Here is a 19,916-nt window from a genome sequence, read left to right as displayed (position 1 = left end):
ATCTGCAAAACAGAACAAAATTTACTCTCTACGATGTTAAACTATACAGGACAGATTTCTATTTTATTTTACCATAATATACGATTGAATATGTTACTGCTACGTTGTACCGTTGTTATAACACTCAACCTAGGCACGCGGCGATTGCTAAGCAACCCAATATCGTAGATCCTTAAGCTATCAATTCTGGATGACATAGAATCCCTAACTGTCATATTTCCAATTCTCCGTTATCAGTATCATCATTCAGTTTGGTTCTGTACTTGATATATTTAAATGGCAGTGAGTATTGTTGATCACGATCGCATTACGTACCTGGTTTAACATATGCTATGCAAGGTCAACCAATTAGTAGATCAGATAAGATTGTTTACTTTCGTTTCGTAGTATCAAAGTCTGTTTGGATTGTGGATGGTGTAACGTCTGCACGGAGCTACAAAAAACTAAGCTTTGAGTCCGGATAGTCAGACTAAAGTAGTATGATGAATACATAAGAGATCAGCTGAAGTTTGACTCCCTTTAGCAATATTGACCGAAGGTAACACTGCGACTCGTTCACCTGTAGATTCCATTCATACTTGGGCGTATAGACGAAATTCGTTATCCTGCGCTTTTCTGTTACATGGCTTCGCACTATTAAACTTTTTTTTATATATATAGAGCGAGATAGCAGCGACCTCACAATTTTCCGTATCATTAAAAATAAGAAGTGAAAGGTCATACATATTGACCCCAGTAATATGAGGCAAATTCTGGTGATACTGGAATATATCGACATACTTTAAGATATAAGGAAGGATTTGTCATTGCACTAGTGACGTTGAGGTAGTAGTTTTGACACCACCGACATACTAGTAAACTTGTTCACCTGCTAAGAGTCACTGCGAAACAATGTGCATTTGCAATTCCATTTACAGCGTTCGCTATTAATACAGATACAACGTATAAATATGTGACTTAATTATAGTTACGAGTAAACATTGACCCTTGTTAACATTCCCAATATGAACTAGGATAACCCAATATTAAGATGCATTTATCAGATCGAACTTTGGCATATATATTTCATCAACCATAAGTAATGAAGACTCCATGATTCAATACACGTATGACAGTGAGCAGACAGCGTAAGGTAAGCACTGTACATGTGAGTGATTTCTAGATACGTATTGTTACTTTAAATTATTGATACCTTCTTTGTACCAGTGAAGTTAGCCGATGGTAATATTCATCGATTACATTAATGTAGTGAGTTCTTCCGAATGTTCATTTAAGAAATGTTGTAGTTTAGTACTTTAAGGTTAAGTATAATATAACTATTAGGTTAACGTATTTACATAATGTAAATTGTAGCATTACATAGTAAAACATGTGCACTATAGATCCGTGGAACTTGTAAATTTTGCAATAACACTATAATTAGATTGACATTTGATGACGAAATTCGTTAGACTAAGCGTTAAGCAGAGTGAAGCTAGTGCATTAATCCCACAACATTCAATTATCAACTACATTTACAGTATAAATGTACGATGTTCTAGCGACAGAGTGGCATGAGTACAGTAGAGCGAAGAAATAAGACATTCTATCAACGCTGCATACATCATGTTGCTTTGGTCTTTTCACTACATGTGCAATCAATGTTTTGGATGATGCAAGAAAGATGACTCATTGCCATGTGTATATAAAAACAGCTTGAAACTTTGTGCAGAGTTTTAATATGAAATATTTTTAAGGTATTTGAATAAATTTAATTAGAACTTTTTATAATTCAATGACGATTGTAGTCATTTAGATAACACGTCATTGAAGAGTTGGCATAGCACATTTTAAGCTCTATATTTTAAACAAAGTATGCATGTTTCATAGAAGTACCATGTTACATAATTAATCAAAGAAGATAGGAAAAAGTGTTAACCATGTGAAAAACGGCGATCTATGAATTATGAAATTTGAAATCAGGAATGAGGCCGAGTTTTAAAGATTCAATAAAAACCTAATTGTGTTCAGTACTACGTTATAAAAAGGTCAATGTTGACTTTCCTTGGATAAAGAAATATCCGTTCTTTCAACCGAAAAATGTTAATTCTCTGGTTTCATATTCTTTGATAATATTCATTTCAGATCTGGAGTTGTGAAACACTTCCAAGCATTATGACTACAAAGAAACTTAAGCCAGTGAATAAGTAAGTACTTTTTCGGGTAGCACGGGCGAAAATTTGTATTATTTGTCTTACACTAGTCGATGCTTAATATCGGTCAACGTAAAGAATCTTCAAAGTTCGAACGGGAGCAAGACTGTGAAATCATATCTAACGTATAAGTTCAATGTATGAATTATTAAGACCTTAAAATGTTACATAAGTTGATTTAGCAAATCATGTATCCGTGAACAAACGAACTTTGCATTTGTGTCATTTGGATACATAAAAAACAATAAAGTCCTTTGTCTCTTAAAGCAAAGTTCAACACCTAGCCTATATGACCATTCCCTTCTTTCAAGTAGATTACACTAGTTGCAGCCAACGTTGTATACCGTTCAACAATTTGTTTTTCAACACTGGGTTTCTCGTGTCAGTACATACTTTGTTGTGTTTAAGTGACTCTAAACGTTGTTACATGTGTGTGACTGGTAAGGAAATGGAGTAACCAAACATGAGTACTGAATCACAAACCAATAGTTCAATCAGTCTAGACATTTTCTCCATGCAGGATAAAGGTTGGGAGATATCGACCAGAAATTCATGGATGGCGTACGTCTCATTTCATGCTGGACGCGTCCGATAAAATAGCCGTATGTGGATACAACGACAGGATGAATGTAACATTTATTGATCTGTTTTCAGGATTGGAACCATTAGCAAGCAAAGAAATATACGAACCGACTGACCGAATAATGTGGCCAAGATTCCTCTGCTTTTTGGAAAAAGCTCAGTTGATAGCTACTTGCTCAGATCGTACATTACAACTGTATAAATACGAAATGAAAATGCCACTTGACGCTGCAGCACTCAATGGAGAGGTAACTTGTATGGCGTCAAGGGAAGAACATATTTTGATTGCATTTTTTCAGTCCAGGAAGGTAGACGTTTTTGACTTAAAGTTAAAGAACATAAAGACAATATTTTTGGAGGGCATGGATGGCGACTGGCCCTTCGAAATAACAGCCATCGTTGATCCTAATAAAATTTTTGTGTGCACCACTTTGAAAAATAAAGCCCTTCAGTATAACGATCATGGATTCCTGCGATGTAAATATAACAATTTGACTAGGCCAGAGTTGGCACCGATGAGTATAACTGTTAGTAAGCAACTAGATCAACTATTTATTTTGTGGGGTAAAGAACACATCCTGGTACACTCACTGGGAAACAATCGGTTATTGTTCTCTTTCTATGTAGATAATTCGCACAGAATAAAAATAAATCTAGAGTCTATGTTACTCACAATCGGCAGAATGGATGGCGATATAAACTTTTACAACCCAAATAGCGCAAAGGCAATTAGAAGAAAGTCAAAGAGTGATAAAACTATCTCTTGTTGAACTGATGTAGCTAATTTCTGATAACATGATCTATGCTAACTTACTGCTATCGTTCTCTTTGAGATATTCCTGAATGAATATTTACATTTGTGTAAAAATAATAAAGAAATTTAATCAGAAAGGGCTGCAAGGCTCTATTTGAACAAACAACATACAAAATAAGGGATGAATATTAATCCATGCACTTTCAAGATACACACGACGTTCTTATAAGAGTATTATGTGCTAAAACAAATTAGCCTTTCATTAAAAGAAAAAAAACATATTGCTGTACATATAAGGTGATTCTGAGCTAACTTTTTGGGCGTTCCTGCTCACAGTTAGCGTCAGGGGACATTTGTTTAGTATTTCTAAGTGTGTTCTTACCTAGGAAAGACATTAACTTGTCATCTTCTCTTTGAATCACTTTCCCACATAAGGTTACAGACAACTAGCTGTCGTCAAACATGTAAAACTATACTCAAAATAATACAGTTACAATGTACCGTACATCATTGGTCGTTATACTTCGTAATTTCACGTGAGTTATTAACACATGATGGCTACTTGTCTAACTGACGGAATATTATTGAAAATCACAATTCTTGTTTAATGAAATAATAAGAGAAAATTGTTAAACATTATTATTTTAGCTCCATAACTTTCTCTCGTTTCCTCGAACGTAAGACATTCAAGAAATAAAGTCAGAGCACGGAAACATGTTTTTTTGTGTAATTTACACTCTTTCGAATTTATGATGCCAATTGCAAATTATTCTGCGTTTGTATAGTGTCTCCCCCGTGCCATTTATTTTTGAATTGTAATGATCGATTTTAGAAAAGAATACAAGGCTGTGACGCCTGGACCAAATCTTACCAAATCTGGTTTCCACTATTAAATATGGCAAAAAGTCAAGTCACAGTCATCCATGTGTTAAAAATCATTACTCATATTAAATGTCTTGCATGAGTATTTGAATTGAATGGGATGTAACATTTGTAAGTTCAGGTGACACTTGTACATCTATAACACTCAGTATATATGTTATTTGTAAAAGTTGAAAAATGGTGTCAAAAACGACGACACACTTACGGGGCTCAAAAAGTAGAGGCAAGGAACACGACTTTGTTATATCTTTTTGGTACCATAGGCGTACGAAATAGTCCCAATTTAGGGAGGGTGGTTGAGGCAGAAAGTTTTTGGCCGAAGTTTGAAACCTTCTCCGAAATTTCGAAACTTAATACGTGAGCCGCATGAAACACGCTGATATCGGTTATGGGGATGATATTATAGAAAGTGGCATTTGTAAGCAGTAGCACACATTTAATAGTTAGCACCCGGGACGTATTTTTCCTTTGTCACCACTTGCTGGGCATACCGTCATGAGGCAGGGGTCTAAGGGAAGGGTTTCCTCTTCCCCTTTGAGAATTTAAGTTAAAGTTAGTTGGTTTAGATGCAAAACGGTGCAAAATTGATGGCAAAGCTTTGAACTTATAGAATGGTTAGGAATTCTCATTTATATTTATTTTCTATTTTTCTCTTTATATTTTGGGCCGTGGCATAACGTCATATCCCTTACTGGTGCCCGGTCGGACCGCCCTCCTACTCCAGCTTAGTATGCAACTGTTTGTAAAGGTGTTCTACATTCGAATAATAATATCCGAAATTTCCTTGTCTAATTACTAAAAGGCCCACCTCTGCATGGCTGCAGTCAATAGTGCTATAATGCAATAATTGAGATAGAATTATGTTACTACGAAGGACACTAGCTAAGTATATTTAAACAGGGCTATTCTGGTGGGTCTGTGCACAATGTTGTTCGAAGAAAGATAACAGCCAAAAGTAACTGCCCGGATGCTGCCCGAATTTTTCAACAACTTTTACCGAATTGTGAGTCCCTGAATTACTGTGTTTGACTTTGGTTATTTTGCAATCATTTTCCTACTTTTTTTGCCAAATTAAACAACTATTCTGTGATTTAAACTATGGTTTGCAATGTATGACACGTACCGATAACTTTCTGTAACAACCCCCCCCCCCCCCCGCACGTATGAACTAAAATAGGCAATTACCCTTACATGCGGTACGACCATTATATAAATAAACACACGTTCCCCAAATATAAATGCAGTGGGTAATGGGCAATCCTCAGTCAGCTAAACACTTTTCAACTTTGGCCCAAGTACATATGTTAATGCCAATGTCTTATGAGTTATTGAATATTCATCATCCCTTTGTTGCATAGCGATTCACACTATTGACATTGTTAAATATGTTATCTTAAGTGCAGATACTTTGAACTTTAAATAAATTTACACAAGTGTGACAATGACTTCTCTTTGCACCATACCGACTTAAAATGTTATTAGGGTATACGGCTTATATACACCTATGAATGGTTAAACTGTAGCAAACATTAGCCGCTATAAGGTATATGGTATACACTGTTGCAGGGCAGCATATGAATTTATTCGAAGAAACACACGTGAGTGCATTTTAATGTTCACCTCTCATATGTTTACTTATCTTAAAAAATATTATGTATATTATAGCAGTATTAGAAGGTTTTTTTTAGAGAGATCATTCGTCCAATTGGTATGTAATATCTTTAACACGCAAATTCATCATCGCAATAGTTCTGATATAAACTTTGAGCCTACAGTAGCAATAAGCAGTATATTTAATGTAAGCCTCATACTAATTAACAATAAATGTGTAAAAGTAAGTGAGCCTGACGTTTCGATCCTAGCAGTATCTGCTTCAGAGGCTAAATGACAAGTAACATAAACTACGAGGGACAAATACAAGCACAGAACGAACACAGATAGGTTAATGAGCAGGATGAACACAAACGAGATTGATTTGAGAGGATAAGTAGACAAGGAATGGAGAGAAGCAAGAAACCAACAGGGGGAAGAATATATGTAGGATATACATTGTAGAGGGACACAGATGATCGAAGGGGAAGGTATGGAATAAAGGCCACAGGCAGAAAGGAAGAGAGCTAGGAGTAGGGGTAGAAGAGGGGAACAATGGGAAACTGAGGGAGGGGGAGCAGAAGATAGGTAAGTCATGTCCTTCCTGAATGTTAAACCCGTGAAGTTGAATGGTGCGAAGGTGTTGCATCCACAGTCTATGACTGCTGAGTCGTACTACTGAGGTCAGGAGGACTACCTTAGGATTATGTAGGGAAATGTCGATAATTGTACCCTTGGGAAGGTTAGAGTGTTCTCTCAGTCTTCATGGTATTGACTGTGGATCTGTAACCATAGAACCGCTTTTGAGTGTGGTTTTGGTTTAACCAAGATGCTGGATGCAGCAAACTCTACAAGATATAAGATAGATGACATTAAAAGTTGTACAAGTGATGTGACCCTTGGTATTGTGTGTGAGTTGGGTGCTGTGACTGGTGATGGAATTGGATTCAACAGTGTGGTGGCTGCAGACGATGCATCTCGAAGTACTGCTTACCTTCATCCATCAAATCAATTCCTTCCATAGCACCATTAATTTCACCTCTGATTACTCTCACCAGCGGGTTAACTTCCTCGATGTGACTGTTCGCAAGGAACACGATTTGGCTCCACTGACTTATACAACAAGCCCACAGACACACATACACCAGTATCTATATTGTTATAGCTGCCATCCCCGCCACTGCAAGTCTGGAATTGCCTACAGTCAATCGCTTCGCCTTCGTTGTATTTGCTCTAACAATTCCTCTTTCGTTCGCTATACAGATGCTTTAAAAAAAACTGTATTGCCAGGGGCCATAGTGCCAAAAGGGAGACTGAAGCCATGCAGAGACTCCGCTCTCTGTCCAGATCATCTACATTGGCAGTCAAGGTCAAAAAGGGAAGAGATTGCAACGACAAGCTACCTTTGGTTCCTACCTCTTCTCTTCACTTTTTTTGGTTCTTTCTCCTCTCCCTGGTTTGTCTAATAATCTTCTGACATCAGTCTCTTTTGTGTCTACCCTGCTCATTAACCTATCTGTGTTCTGTGTGATTATTTGTCCCTCGGAGTTTCTGTAACTTGTCATTTAGCCTCTGAAGCAGATCCTGCTAGGACCGAAACGTCAGGCCTACTTACTTTTACATATTCTCTTACAAATGGCTCTTTAGTGAATAGTCAGTTTGCTAATAGTTTTTGCTTTATTTTGACACCCAAGTATATAATTCAGGTATGTTATAATGGTATCTTTACCATTTATGTTATCGATATTAATGATAAATCTTTATAACTTCTATGATTTTTTATGTACTTCTTTTTGAAAGATTCTCTGATTGCCAAAAAGAAGACATTATTTGATGTATCCAAGTGTTTACATCCACTGAATGTCAGACGCTAGACTTTTACAAGAAAATGGCAGAAGAACGTCTTACTCCTACACGGTAAGTTTTAACATGTTTTATAATTTTATCATTAAGCTCAAACAAATAAGGTGTAGCTGAATGGCAAGGAAATATATTCCCCTACTGTTGAACACGATATGTAAGAAGTACGCTATTGAACAACACTCGTCCCATCGCTGTCACCAACCCAGGCTCTCTATTTATTTAGGAAGAATATTAATGGCGTGGCGGGATTATTTGACTGGATCCTTTGAAAAACTTTTACATTAAGAGAACCTTGGTGTAAAATATCACATATGATGAGTACAGACCAAACATATGGAAAATTAACTTGATTTATAGCGCATGTTACACTTTGAGACATATATTCTGTTCGTCAAAAGAGACCAACATTCTTTCTGCAACGTTAAAATTTTGGTTTTCTTGTCACAATATGCATACCTAAATATCGATAGAAATGTAAGTAATGATGCACATGGCTATGTTAAATTTCCTTTTTTTTAAATATCTTGTTGTTTACAGTTTAACATCCATTTCGGACGATTCCAACCGAGACAAATGGCAGATCAACGATATCAATACCGAACCATCTTCGTCAGGGACAGTGGTACTATCGGCATACTATAAAGATTTAATGAAAACGTCGATATTCGTCTATGGTAGTGTTAAAGGGAGGGCCGGTCGTGGCGATAGAATATCGATAACTCCTCATCGGCAAGAAACTGGTCGCTATTTAGTTTCACTTATCAAGTCAAAGACTAAATCTGAAGTTGTTGTCGTATTCAAGAATCAAATTGAAAGTTATGATTTGAATACTAATAGTTTACAGCAATCTGTCAGATTGGAAATACAACCTTCTAATGTTTTTGTTAGAGATGATGAGATATTCTTGTCTGCAGCTTCGTCCAACAAAGTCATTATTTTGGGTCTTGATTTTCGTAAAAAAGGAGAGATATTACTAAGAGACGTAGATGCCAAGGAATCCATATCGGACATGGTAGTTGTCACGGATAAGATGTTCGTCACGTTGGCTGTATCCGGTCAAGCTATGTCACTCGATATTACAAGAGGCAGAAAGGTGCTCACATTCGAGAATTCTCTGAGTGTTGTCACCATGGCTAACAGCATAACAGTTCATTCTGTACTTAATTTAGTATTCGTTTTATGGGACAAAACGCAACTTCAAATCTATTCAAATGTGGACGGTTGCTGTTTACACGCAGTGACATTCCTACAATCATGGAAAATCAGGATCACACCAGATCACATACTCATCGCTGCCGACAACAAAAGAAATGTTGTATCATTATTTGATATGGTAAGTAGCTAATTCATCAAGTTCAGTGTAAACCAAAAGTCATCGAAATGAATATGTAATGACTAAGTTATCGATGTAAAAATAAAAATATTGTTATAAAACGTAAGTATTTATACTGTAGCGGGGCTAAGTTGGGGTATTGCGCACATAATAATGCTGTTTACGTTATCGTACTCTAGAAATGCTGATATATCGAATCTTCCAGGGCAAACAATCCCCCTAAGTTAACCAGATCGTCTTCAGTTGCAGCAAGTTGCAACAGTTGTTCATGTCTACGACATGATTACATGCTTCTCCGAAAGTTCATATAATGTGGGACGTACTGCTACTAAAAACAAAACAGTTCACCAAATAGTTATTACTTACAGGGAAAGAGAATACTTTAAATCGACATCCGAAAACCTGTTTTTTTTTTCGTGAAGAACTTTTTGTGTTTTTGTGATTTTGTGATGCATAGAAGCCGATTTCAAAATGAGAGTAGAAGATGAGTAGAGATGACGTCCTACAAATGATGCATCATATACTTTCGCAGAGAAAGAGGTTTGACATATGTTTGCTAACGTCAGTCGACTGTAGAATACAAACTTCCCACATCATGACATCATTGTCGAAAGACAATGATGATTTATAACAATTCTGCGTTTTTACCCTGTTCTAATTATAATCCTCAGGATCGGATCATCAAACTGGTTACATTTCAGAAAGTGCTCCTTACGTCACTTAGAACAAGAGAACGTAAAGCATTCGTCATCAGTGAACTCCCGGTGGAAAGGTCATTAAGTGAAGCATCAAAACGCGGAGATACAGCGATGACTACAAAAGAGCGATTGAAAACTCTCTTTGAAATGCACGAGGACATTCTATTGGAATGTAAGTTGAATTACCAATGGTCTTATAGTTTAGTGTTGATATTTAATCAATCCTACTCCGTTCGACGTAATAATACAATTAAATGTATCAAAGTTTGTTAGCACTTTCGATTCGAGAGTTAACCTTACTCTCTCTTTTGATTTCAATTACTTGTCCATATGTGTGAGCATCTAAGAGCCGATGAGGTATCATGAAATATTGAATGTCAATACTAGTCTGAATGAAATTACAATGCTGTGTCATAGAAAGATAATGAGTTATTACCAAAGTAATTGTCATAATAGGATATGCTTTGTATTGGCTAGCGTGAGATTGACAATATGTGCGCTAACCTTTGCAAATTTTTCTTTTGGTCTTATGTAAAGCCAATAAGAATGGTCTGCATCTCTACTATAAATTGATGGCTTTCTAGTCTATTAAACAAAATTTAGCTTCACTCGTGTTCGGTCGAATGAATAGAGACAAATAACGTCATAGCAACTTTATATAGGTTTGGATGAGAAAAGTCTTATTGCTTCAGTGAAGTAAAGGTTGAAATTTACCGTTTGAATGCAACCGTAAATTCGTTTTTATCTATTAACAGACGATTCGTTCCTATTACAATTCAACCAACAACAGCTAAGAAACCAAGCGATTGAGGAAGAAAGGAAAAAGGTACGTAGAATCGATTAGGTTAGGCATATGAAGCAATGTGATTACAGGCAGTACCTTCCCAACACTGGAAATTGCATAAAATAACTTCTCTTAAAATGAAATCAGTTTTGGTTTCCTCGCTCGAAGAAAAATATTAAAAATGTGGTAGACAAAAATTATGTACAGTCAGTTAGGAAATTCAAATTTCATGGCATTACCGTTTGAGTTTCCATGAAAGGTTCCCGTAGTAGCTGGTAGCTAGTTTATTTTCCCCGAGCAATAAATCACCCGCATTATCTTAGAATTAGCTGCCTGTGATTATTTTCAAACTTGGTAACTGCGAGATGCTTAATTTGTGGACATTTAAACTGTCTTACTCTTCCTTAAAAGGCCACTTCACTCTTCTTCATTGGTCGCTAACTTATTCTTATTTCAGTGTGGAATAATAATCAGGCAGTTATTTATACGATGAATGTGGGAGAAGCCCGTTTGGGGATTATGAATTAGAACTGTCGGGTGGCTTCCAATTCAACATTTAAACTAAAATTCGGAATCTTTTCAATTTAGAAAGTCATTTCAGATGGGAAAAGTGTAGATTTCTCTTGGATAAAAAATCCACCTTTCTATGACCCGGCCGGGGATGGAACCCCAAAACTCCTGTTTGCTAAGCCTCATTGGTTGAAATGCCACCGCCTCAATCCACTCTGCCACAGCGCAGGTTTATTAGTCGACTTTATGATAAATGAACCAATGTACAATTGCATTTTTGCAGGAGAAACAACTCCTTACAGATCTGAAAAAGGAGGTAAAATCTCAAAAGAAGACCATCAAGTTCTTTCAGAACCAGTTACAAATCACCCGACGTGTTAGTGACGCATCAGACAAGGTGAGTGTAATATGATCAAGTCACAAAATACAATCTGTAAAAAATTAATCAGTGAGTACAACATTCTAAAGTGATCAATATGCAACAGGAAATCCATTAAAGATGAATATAGTCTAAAGACATCTTGAAAAAATGGGAAATATGAAAAATTCGATATACAAGTGAAACTGACTAGTGTATATAATAAATCGTACTATTTAGTTTCAAATCGCAAGCGTGTTACTTTGTCTTTTCATGGTATGAGACATTTCACTGTTTATATTCATCTTCAGAGCAAGAAAAAGACGAGTGCGCATTCAGGTAATGGTCATTCTAAGTTTCTCTTCCGTTACATTTCATATATGTTTTCGTTGTTATTAATTTTCACTTTCACAATTTTTTTAAGCATTGTGCATGCATAAAAAAAGAGATAGGCCTACGTGGTTCAATTAACTAAACGTAGAAATTGATAAAAATATTTACATTGCGATACCAATAAAACACAGCTCTGACTGGTAACTCTTTATACGATCACGTACTAGTAAAGTATATTATGTCGCACATTCCGAAATGTTGATTGTAATTTGAACCTCTACAAAACAAGGTTCTGCTCAATAGTGACAATAACCAGTTACTCTTTCATAGGTATGTAAATGGCTAACAACCTTACTAAAATGACCAATATATGTAATTCCTAATTGCATAATGTATTTCTTTTGATAAAGTAATTCTTTTGAAACATAAAATTACAAAAGTATCAAACAATAGAAAATGTCTAGGAATTTAAGCTATCAAGTCATCGATATGTTTCTGATGTATAAGCACGTGTGATATAAACTACGGTAAACAGATGTGTTGAGAATGTTCCATGAATTTGCAATAATGTTCTCAATTTTCACAATTATTTAGCAAGTTCGGTTGAAACTCGTCAAACACGGAAGTCTGCACCGAGTGTTTTGTATCAAGATTCATCAAAACGATCATCCTCACGATCAGAAGCTTCTTCTGATTCCGGGGTAAACTAAACTTTTATTGGAACTATCCTCATATTTCGAACACACAATCCAATAACATTTGAATGAACAAATGAACCATATTAAAAACTGTAGTCATTAACTTTACTTCATTTCTGTTAAAACCATATTTTTAAGTTTAAAAAAGCTGGAGACTGTTTATTTTGTCTAAAGATTTCCCAGATGTGGTTATTATTATTATGGTATTCCCATCCGCAGCTGCCATCATCCATTACATCAGCAAGCGGGTTCTCGCAACGTCAAAGGGCAAACGAAAAAGGTAACTATTTGGGAACCAGTAGAGCGGGGAGGCACAGGGGGTGAGCAAATTGAAAGTGTCAGGGATGAAACGGAGAAGACAAAAATGGGAGAGGAAACATAACAATAAATATATCTCAGAATACACCATATGGCGCCTAGTTTTTATCAGACGTCCTAAAAATCTCCTAGAATTTATGAAATCCTAGATCGGTTGGATGGCACTCTCTATCATGACCGTACTATGGAATTAGTATGCCCAAACCCCACATTCCTTACCCCACCCTCACACATACATATACATATCTCTATTTTTAAATCTTGTGAACAACACCACATTAAACTTAAATTTGTTCAATCGTAAAAATGAGAACGAAGGTTGAATTTTCCTCCTCCCCACTACGAAAGCTGACTGTTTCCTGAACATATCGTATCTTATAAATCAGCTTAAATAATTACGTTTCATCAATGTAATATTTGTAGTTAATATAAAGTATCAATGTAGTGAGGTATAATATTCGTTTTAAGAGCATTAAGCGTCTTACATAATATTAGTCATGGAAAATGAATTCTTCCATCAGTTTTAAATGCGTTCATTATTTTGTTTATCAAAACATTCAGGCAAGGTAGAGCAATATAACCCTTCAGATGAGTCAGAATCCGATGCGGAAACTGATTCCTCCGGGGAATCAGAGGTATCCGAGGTATGTCAAAAAGACAATATATGTATTGGATGAATATACTTTTCCAAATAAGCTAGACTCCTGCCTTTAATGCACCATGTTACTATTGTTCTAAAATGTTACCAAATCTAAAGAGAATTACTCAAATGCAGATTGAAATTGTCTTAATAACGTAAATATTAATTGATTGCAATTAACTCGGTTCCACACTAATTTATCGTCCAGACACAGAGTCGTGGTGGTATTTACCACATAAAGTTGTCACACTTCAATTTTATCACTCTGTTTTCTTTTGTACGTTTTGTTTTTATATTGTTGTTGTACTTGACTATTCGATCTATAAAACTCCATTGATGTAATTGCTTTGACGTGGTTTGACTCATTGATTAAAACCTATAATCCTCGGATTTTACTTGTTTATTCTAAATATTGATTGGCTAGTCCAGCTGGCTAATTAGCTAAAAGAGATGTTAGTAAATATTCTGAAAAGGGTTCTTTATGGAAGCCCGATTGTCTTAATACATTCAATAAACAAGGATAGTGCACCTTTCCGAATGTTACGTGCATATTGTTTTGTTTAACATTTGTCATACATGATTCAACGTGATCCTTTAGTCATTTGATCAGTCCACAGTAAGTTTCTATACTTTCTAATAGAAACATTTACATGTCAGCTATGACTTCAGTTAAAAAATACGATATCTTGTCACCCGTGACTGTTATCTTGCTAGTTTGTAGTGATGTTAACGCTTGCAAACTTCCGTCAGCAGTTCTCTTCACCATCCTATCTAAGTCTGCTCTATTTGTCGTTCTTTGGTCTGCTTTCGTTTCAGCTACATCCTCTTAACAAGATACATTTAGGATCAAAAGGATAGACTTTCTAACTTTTAAATACTATCATAAACATACTTTCTGTTTATTTTATGTCATTTACGATGTCAATGAAGAAGCCTGTTAGGAATACCTTTATCGATATATGTTTGTTTCCATTTTTTAGTACTATAGCACAACGAGTGAAATTCATCCTAGGAACCCTTACTCGTCAGGAGGTAAGAAATGACAGGAGTATGATCAGTCATAATCGCACGAACTATTTTTTTTTTGCTTTTCAACAAACAACAGTTAAAATAATTGACATATTATTTCATGAATGTGAAAGAATAATCTTGGCAATGAATGTATCTAGTGAGACGTCTGTATTCAAATATCGACAGAACGAACTATAATCTAATTCATGCTCTTAATCACTAACCATGTTTTCAAATCTTTCGAGTTATATAGCATTACATTGTGATATTGTAGTACTTGTTTTCATCATTTTCTCATGTTTCGTAGATGAAGATCAAGACAGAGATGTCGTCTTTGAGAGAGAACAAGCTCAACAACATCTTTCAAATTTAGAGGTAACTTTGATAAGCTATTCGCATCGTTTATGATTTTGTTACTGATATCCTTAGGCGATCGAGTAATTCCATAAACCATAACTGTTACTACGGTCATTCTGTACCTATTATCCGCCTTATTGATACAAAACATTTCATTGTGTTTAATTCATATGTATGTTTTGTTCTGTTTAACATAAAACTTGCAGTAAATGTGATAAAGTTCACTCATGTTTTTTTTTTCATTGTTCTATTGAAGATTTCTGATTTGGGAATGACTAAATTAAGACAACATTATTTCAACCCTCCAACATCTGATCCAATGATTGAATCCGAGGCAGCTGCATATGCCCGTTATTCACCGGTGTCGAGGGGCTCAGGTAAATTGATTAATTTATCGTTGGTTGATATATTAGTTCATTCCTTCCTGAATTATCGTTTTACCTTATTTTTCCCATTTTAAGTTAATGTGAAATGTGCAGAATGGATGTTTTGATAATGGTTGTTGATGTGGCGTCGTTTATTCCTTACTGTTCTCTGGACAATTATTCCTTAGACTATGATTGATCAATTTCATTGTGCATAGTCTATACCACATATGACGAACTATGAATCAATAAGTTTATTAATCGATATGCTCTCTGCGTATCAATATTTACATTATGCATAGCACATTGATTACTTGTTACCAAAATTTACTTCCCTTTACACTATTATATATTATCTTACATTTTTTCAACTCTCATAACTACTATCATTTCCTAAAATTTATCATTCAATATTTTCTGTTTCAGTCGCCTCTTCTCCTCTGAGTACACAGTCTTTAGTGTCCGTAGATGGAGAAAATATGCGGATACACGGAACAAATGTGAAGTTGGAAATTCCTCCCAACGCTCTGACAGAGTCGTATCCCATCGAGATGAACATTGTATCCGATGCCAGGTTTGAGGCACATCCGAAATCATTCACGGATAATTCCTCTCTGACTGTGGAACTTCTCCCAAACAAACTTCAGTTCAGACGTCCTGTTCAACTTTTTCTACCACACTGCTTGAAGTTAAAGCAAGACTTTAATCAAGAGCTTGTAAAAGTTTACGTCAGTCATCACAAGGAAGGTAAAACGTGTTTATCTATCAATTTTTGACTGACTTTTGATCTACTTTGATCGGTTTTCAGAAAATGTCACTAAATTGTTAGCCTTTTTAATTCAATTCAGTCAGGTATATTATCGTTTTAGATGCGTCGGATTGATGGTCCAATTAAATAAATCCTTTTCAGTAATGTTGATTTGGAAAGGAAAGATGCTCTACTTAGTTAATAGTTGCATGTTATGTTATTGTAAATTTATTGAACATAGTTTTCTCTTTACGAGAAATTGATGATGTCATCTGAAACACAACGCTCTCGGTTTGTCATTATTTTTATACAGGATACCAACCGAGTTGGGAAGAAATGCCCAACGTTGCATTCCAACTCAAGGCAGATCATTGTGTTATATTCTTGCGTAGTTTCTGCTGGGTGACTTACAGAGTTGATGACAACATTGTTGTAGGCAAGCGAATCAGAGTTTATACTGCTGGAAAACCGATGAATCTCAGGGACAGAATTGTCAATTTAGAAGTTGGCTATTATCCAGATCTTCCAGGATACAGTCAGGTAAACGTAAATTTATCGAGATGTTACATTCTCGAAGGTCATGTGGTACGTGGCAACTCGAGAGATGTGTGTTATACTCTGTAACAGGAAGCTTCACCTTAGTTACATGGAATAGCTGACGGATTGTATGGAATAAAACAATATGTTCAATTAGTACTAGTCAAACACTAACGAAGGGTGAACTCATACAATTGCATAGGACGAGGCTTTGGCAAGTTTATAACATGAAATTAACTGGGAGAATATCACATCAATGGTATAAGTGATATCACTACATAACCTACATGGGAGTAACATTTTTATTATATTTTTTCCTTTTTCTTTAAATTATGGTATTAAGTCGATCTCGTTCACACATTTAACTCAAGAACGCTAAATTCTTAGATATTTGGTTATTTTTAATTAAATACAACCTACTTAATGATATTTATATCCTCTTTTTGATAACTAGCAACTACATCTGAAGGATGACAGTCTTTTAGAACAGCACAAGCAATACCTATTCTTAAAGGAAGGACGGAAACATCTATACATCTTTCTCCATCGTATTGTTTCGAAGAATTGGAAATACATCACTCCAAGGGAAAACCCCAAGGTAAGGACTTGACTATATTTAGTTTGTTAATCTTATATGACACAGTTGCTAACAGTAACGGTCAATATTTTAGGCAGAATGATACGAATAAGTAACATTTTTGTATTGTCTTTGATTTAATATTGTGTCAACAATTCCGTTCATTTCCAGGAAGTATCATTTAAAGTCGTTTCAAACTCAGAGGAGAAATCTTGTAACTTTGTCCTGGAGAGGAAGGGCCGTCATCGTGATATCCCGACGTGTATATTTCTCGTGGGACAACAGGACAAGCTTATGCAGTTAACTGCTAGTCCAAAGGTTTGCATGATTGCTGTTTGATGTCATACCAATTCCTTTAATAACTTTCATATCAACAGTTAAATGTGCAAATATCATTACGAAGAGGTTTTCTGATAGAGTGAGGATTTGCATATTACAGAATATTCTTACATTAATGAAAATAAAATGTCACACTTTCATTTTTAAACAATGAAAATATATGTATGTCATTTTTGATGCGTTACGGTAAGCCGTCCCGTGGGGCGATAGCTCAGGGTATGTTATGTTACCTCACTTGGTGGGAAACATTTATCATTCAGAACTTATAAGAAGAATGAGCCGCTCGTTGGTAATGCCTGGCCAGAGTATCTTACTTTCTGCATATTTCTATTTTCGTACCTACAGGTGCTTGAAAGCTGAAACTACAGTCATGAAAATTCATGTTACGAATGCAGAGAAGACTACTCGGTTGGAGGGAAGGATGGGATGTGATAGGACAAAGCTTACTATTCTTCAGTCTATCAATCAGAGGATATTTTGTTCAAAAGAACTGTGCATTGTCGCTCACATGTATTTTTCAGATTTCCTGAATGTCCTGCTTGTAAACCTACGTTACAAGTCCGCCCAGAGTATAGCTTTGACTGTTTGATAATTATGTTAGTTAATTCCCCCTGTATGTTAGATAGTCCTTAACTTTCTCAAAGCAAACACATATATGAACACTAATATCTAAGAGATGAATGAAGTTTCGATAAATTATATTGGTTTTATTTATTGTTTTGTTGCTTACATTGAACACATCCTGCATATTTAATATCCGTTGTTCATTAAAATGCTTACAGTATTCATGTTGAATGTAAACAGTTTTCAGTTTGGGTTCCACACGAGGTTTTCCGGATGCTTTAGGCTGTTTTTTTTTTTTTTTTAAATCCAGCTTTTCACCGTATCTTTATATAGTTCTGTTAACAACTTATTATTTGATACGTCAAGTTTGAAGTGACGAACTATATCGGTTTGATATAGTGATGACTTTTTCTTATAAGTGTCACGTTTGAAAAATAAATCCTTCAGATAGTATTTTGCCTGAAACTGATATTTTGCACTGGTTAGCAGTGACCATTACATACTGTACAAATTTATAATATTTTGGTTTCATCTTGATTAGTCCGTTTGAATGATTCACATGTTGCTTTTTTGCTTGATTAATATCGATTCTGAAAATCATTGAAATGAATTCAGATTGAACGGGAAATGCACTTTGTTAGTTTTAAGGTAATACTCAACTTGGTAAGTTTGTTAAGTAATGCTAGAGCGAATGTAGATGAAACCAAGGAGATGTTGGTATACTTTCGTCGTCATAGACCCTCACCGGACTCTGTCATAAATAATAACTGTAGAGTCGATCGTGTGGATATTTCCAAGTATTTATGTGCTTATATCGACCACAAACTGGATTGGTCTGTTCATGTCAATAGCGTATAGTTGACAAATTAAACTCTAGATTGTACTGCTAGAGGAAATTTGATTATTTCAATGTAGAGGTCAAGTTATTACAAATTTTCTATAACTCTGTTTTGTGTGGGGTTTGGCGTTATTTCCTATAATTTTCTGAGGCGGCAATGGTACAATTATGTATTAATAAACGTATAAAAACTACGGGTGATTGGTGAAGTACAAGAGGAGGTGGACTTTGTTTATCACTGCCTTGTACGTAGCACCCCCTTCATGTCCAACTTATGAGACAAGTAATCCCGCGCAGTAGTAGTCTTCTGTATCTTTCTTTCTCGGGCTATTAATACTCATAATATTAATTTTAAACGTTTGGTTGTCTTTCTTGCCTTTTATTAACTGCTTTCTGCTTTTCATGTTTTATTGTCTCTCCCGAACTGTAGGTTCAATTGAAGGATGAATAAAGTTATTCTTACTCTTACTCTTAATCTCTCAGCAAGAAATATTATTAGGCTCGCCTTCTGAGATTTAAGAGAAAAATGAAGACTCGACGTCAAGTTTGCTTTGTATTATAGTATATTATATTCATTTGATATATTGACTGTAATTTGATCGAGGTTGATCAAGCAAATTCGAAAAATGAAATAAATTATATTTTACTAATTAAGCCAATTGATACAGATTTGTTTTCTTCCATATAATAATTGAATTTTCAGATGTGCGCACTCGCACCCCGATTTCAAGAACACTATATCGTATTTAACAATCATTTAATCAATGAAATACTGTGTATAACACTCACCTTATACAAAAAAAAATGTATATGGGAGTAAAGGTACTGGTGTAATCCGAGAAAAGAAGTTTACTAAATTCCTTAGCCAATAAGAGATGGTACCTAATTAAACTATCACCTTGGCGATTATGGATATAATTAAATTGCAACTGTGTTTGTAAGGTTAGTGGTTACTAGTATTTAATTTAAATCATTTTATTAGATTATTACCCCAACGTCTTTATTAAATCACATCTACAGACAGTTAAATCTGAAGGGAAATTTA

At 35.4% G+C, this 19,916-nt stretch overlaps 2 protein-coding genes across 5 annotated transcripts; both read left to right on the top strand.

The window, feature by feature from the left end:
• Window positions 1-1,083: 1,083 nt before the first annotated feature.
• Window positions 1,084-4,225, top strand: LOC139977260 (uncharacterized). Of its 3 annotated transcripts, none has more exons than XM_071986545.1 (3): window positions 1,084-1,147; window positions 2,125-2,186; window positions 2,713-4,225. In XM_071986545.1, exons 1-3 carry the CDS (start codon window positions 1,109-1,111, stop codon window positions 3,542-3,544), a joined length of 933 nt encoding a protein of 310 aa, XP_071842646.1. In that variant the 5' UTR covers window positions 1,084-1,108; the 3' UTR covers window positions 3,545-4,225. The 3 variants fall into 3 exon arrangements, with proteins under 3 accessions (XP_071842646.1, XP_071842648.1, XP_071842647.1); XM_071986547.1 differs by having other exon boundaries at window positions 1,094-1,132; XM_071986546.1 differs by having other exon boundaries at window positions 1,135-1,248.
• A 1,639-nt stretch (window positions 4,226-5,864) lies between these two features.
• On the top strand, window positions 5,865-18,848 carry LOC139977594 (uncharacterized). Of its 2 annotated transcripts, none has more exons than XM_071986996.1 (18): window positions 5,865-6,008; window positions 7,801-7,917; window positions 8,401-9,196; window positions 9,868-10,066; window positions 10,650-10,720; window positions 11,472-11,585; window positions 11,858-11,885; window positions 12,474-12,580; window positions 12,797-12,857; window positions 13,457-13,539; window positions 14,516-14,567; window positions 14,854-14,921; window positions 15,160-15,280; window positions 15,695-16,015; window positions 16,330-16,556; window positions 17,008-17,151; window positions 17,302-17,448; window positions 17,815-18,848. In XM_071986996.1, the coding sequence occupies exons 2-18, from the start codon at window positions 7,889-7,891 to the stop codon at window positions 17,827-17,829; spliced, it is 2,583 nt and encodes an 860-aa protein (XP_071843097.1). In that variant the 5' UTR covers window positions 5,865-6,008; window positions 7,801-7,888; the 3' UTR covers window positions 17,830-18,848. The 2 variants fall into 2 exon arrangements, with proteins under 2 accessions (XP_071843097.1, XP_071843098.1); XM_071986997.1 differs by having other exon boundaries at window positions 5,871-6,008; window positions 7,824-7,917.
• Window positions 18,849-19,916: the final 1,068 nt, after the last annotated feature.

The sequence above is a fragment of the Apostichopus japonicus genome, chromosome 12, assembly GCF_037975245.1.
Source record: "Apostichopus japonicus isolate 1M-3 chromosome 12, ASM3797524v1, whole genome shotgun sequence".
NCBI lineage: Eukaryota > Metazoa > Echinodermata > Holothuroidea > Aspidochirotida > Stichopodidae > Apostichopus > Apostichopus japonicus.
Note: the sequence above shows the minus strand (reverse complement) of the source record. Positions and strands in the feature narration are given on the sequence as shown.

Excerpts from the sequence above, each read along its gene's own strand:
- LOC139977260 (XM_071986545.1), top strand. The coding sequence starts at position 1,109 with ATGACAGTGAGCAGACAGCGTAAGGTAAGCACTGTACAT. Across the intron at positions 1,148-2,124 it reads GTAAGGTAAGCACTGTACAT|ATCTGGAGTTGTGAAACACT; the intron begins GTGAGTGATTTC and ends TATTCATTTCAG. Across the intron at positions 2,187-2,712 it reads AAACTTAAGCCAGTGAATAA|GATAAAGGTTGGGAGATATC; the intron begins GTAAGTACTTTT and ends TTCTCCATGCAG.
- LOC139977594 (XM_071986996.1), top strand. The coding sequence starts at position 7,889 with ATGGCAGAAGAACGTCTTACTCCTACACG. Across the intron at positions 11,886-12,473 it reads AAAGACGAGTGCGCATTCAG|CAAGTTCGGTTGAAACTCGT; the intron begins GTAATGGTCATT and ends ACAATTATTTAG. Across the intron at positions 12,581-12,796 it reads AAGCTTCTTCTGATTCCGGG|CTGCCATCATCCATTACATC; the intron begins GTAAACTAAACT and ends TCCCATCCGCAG.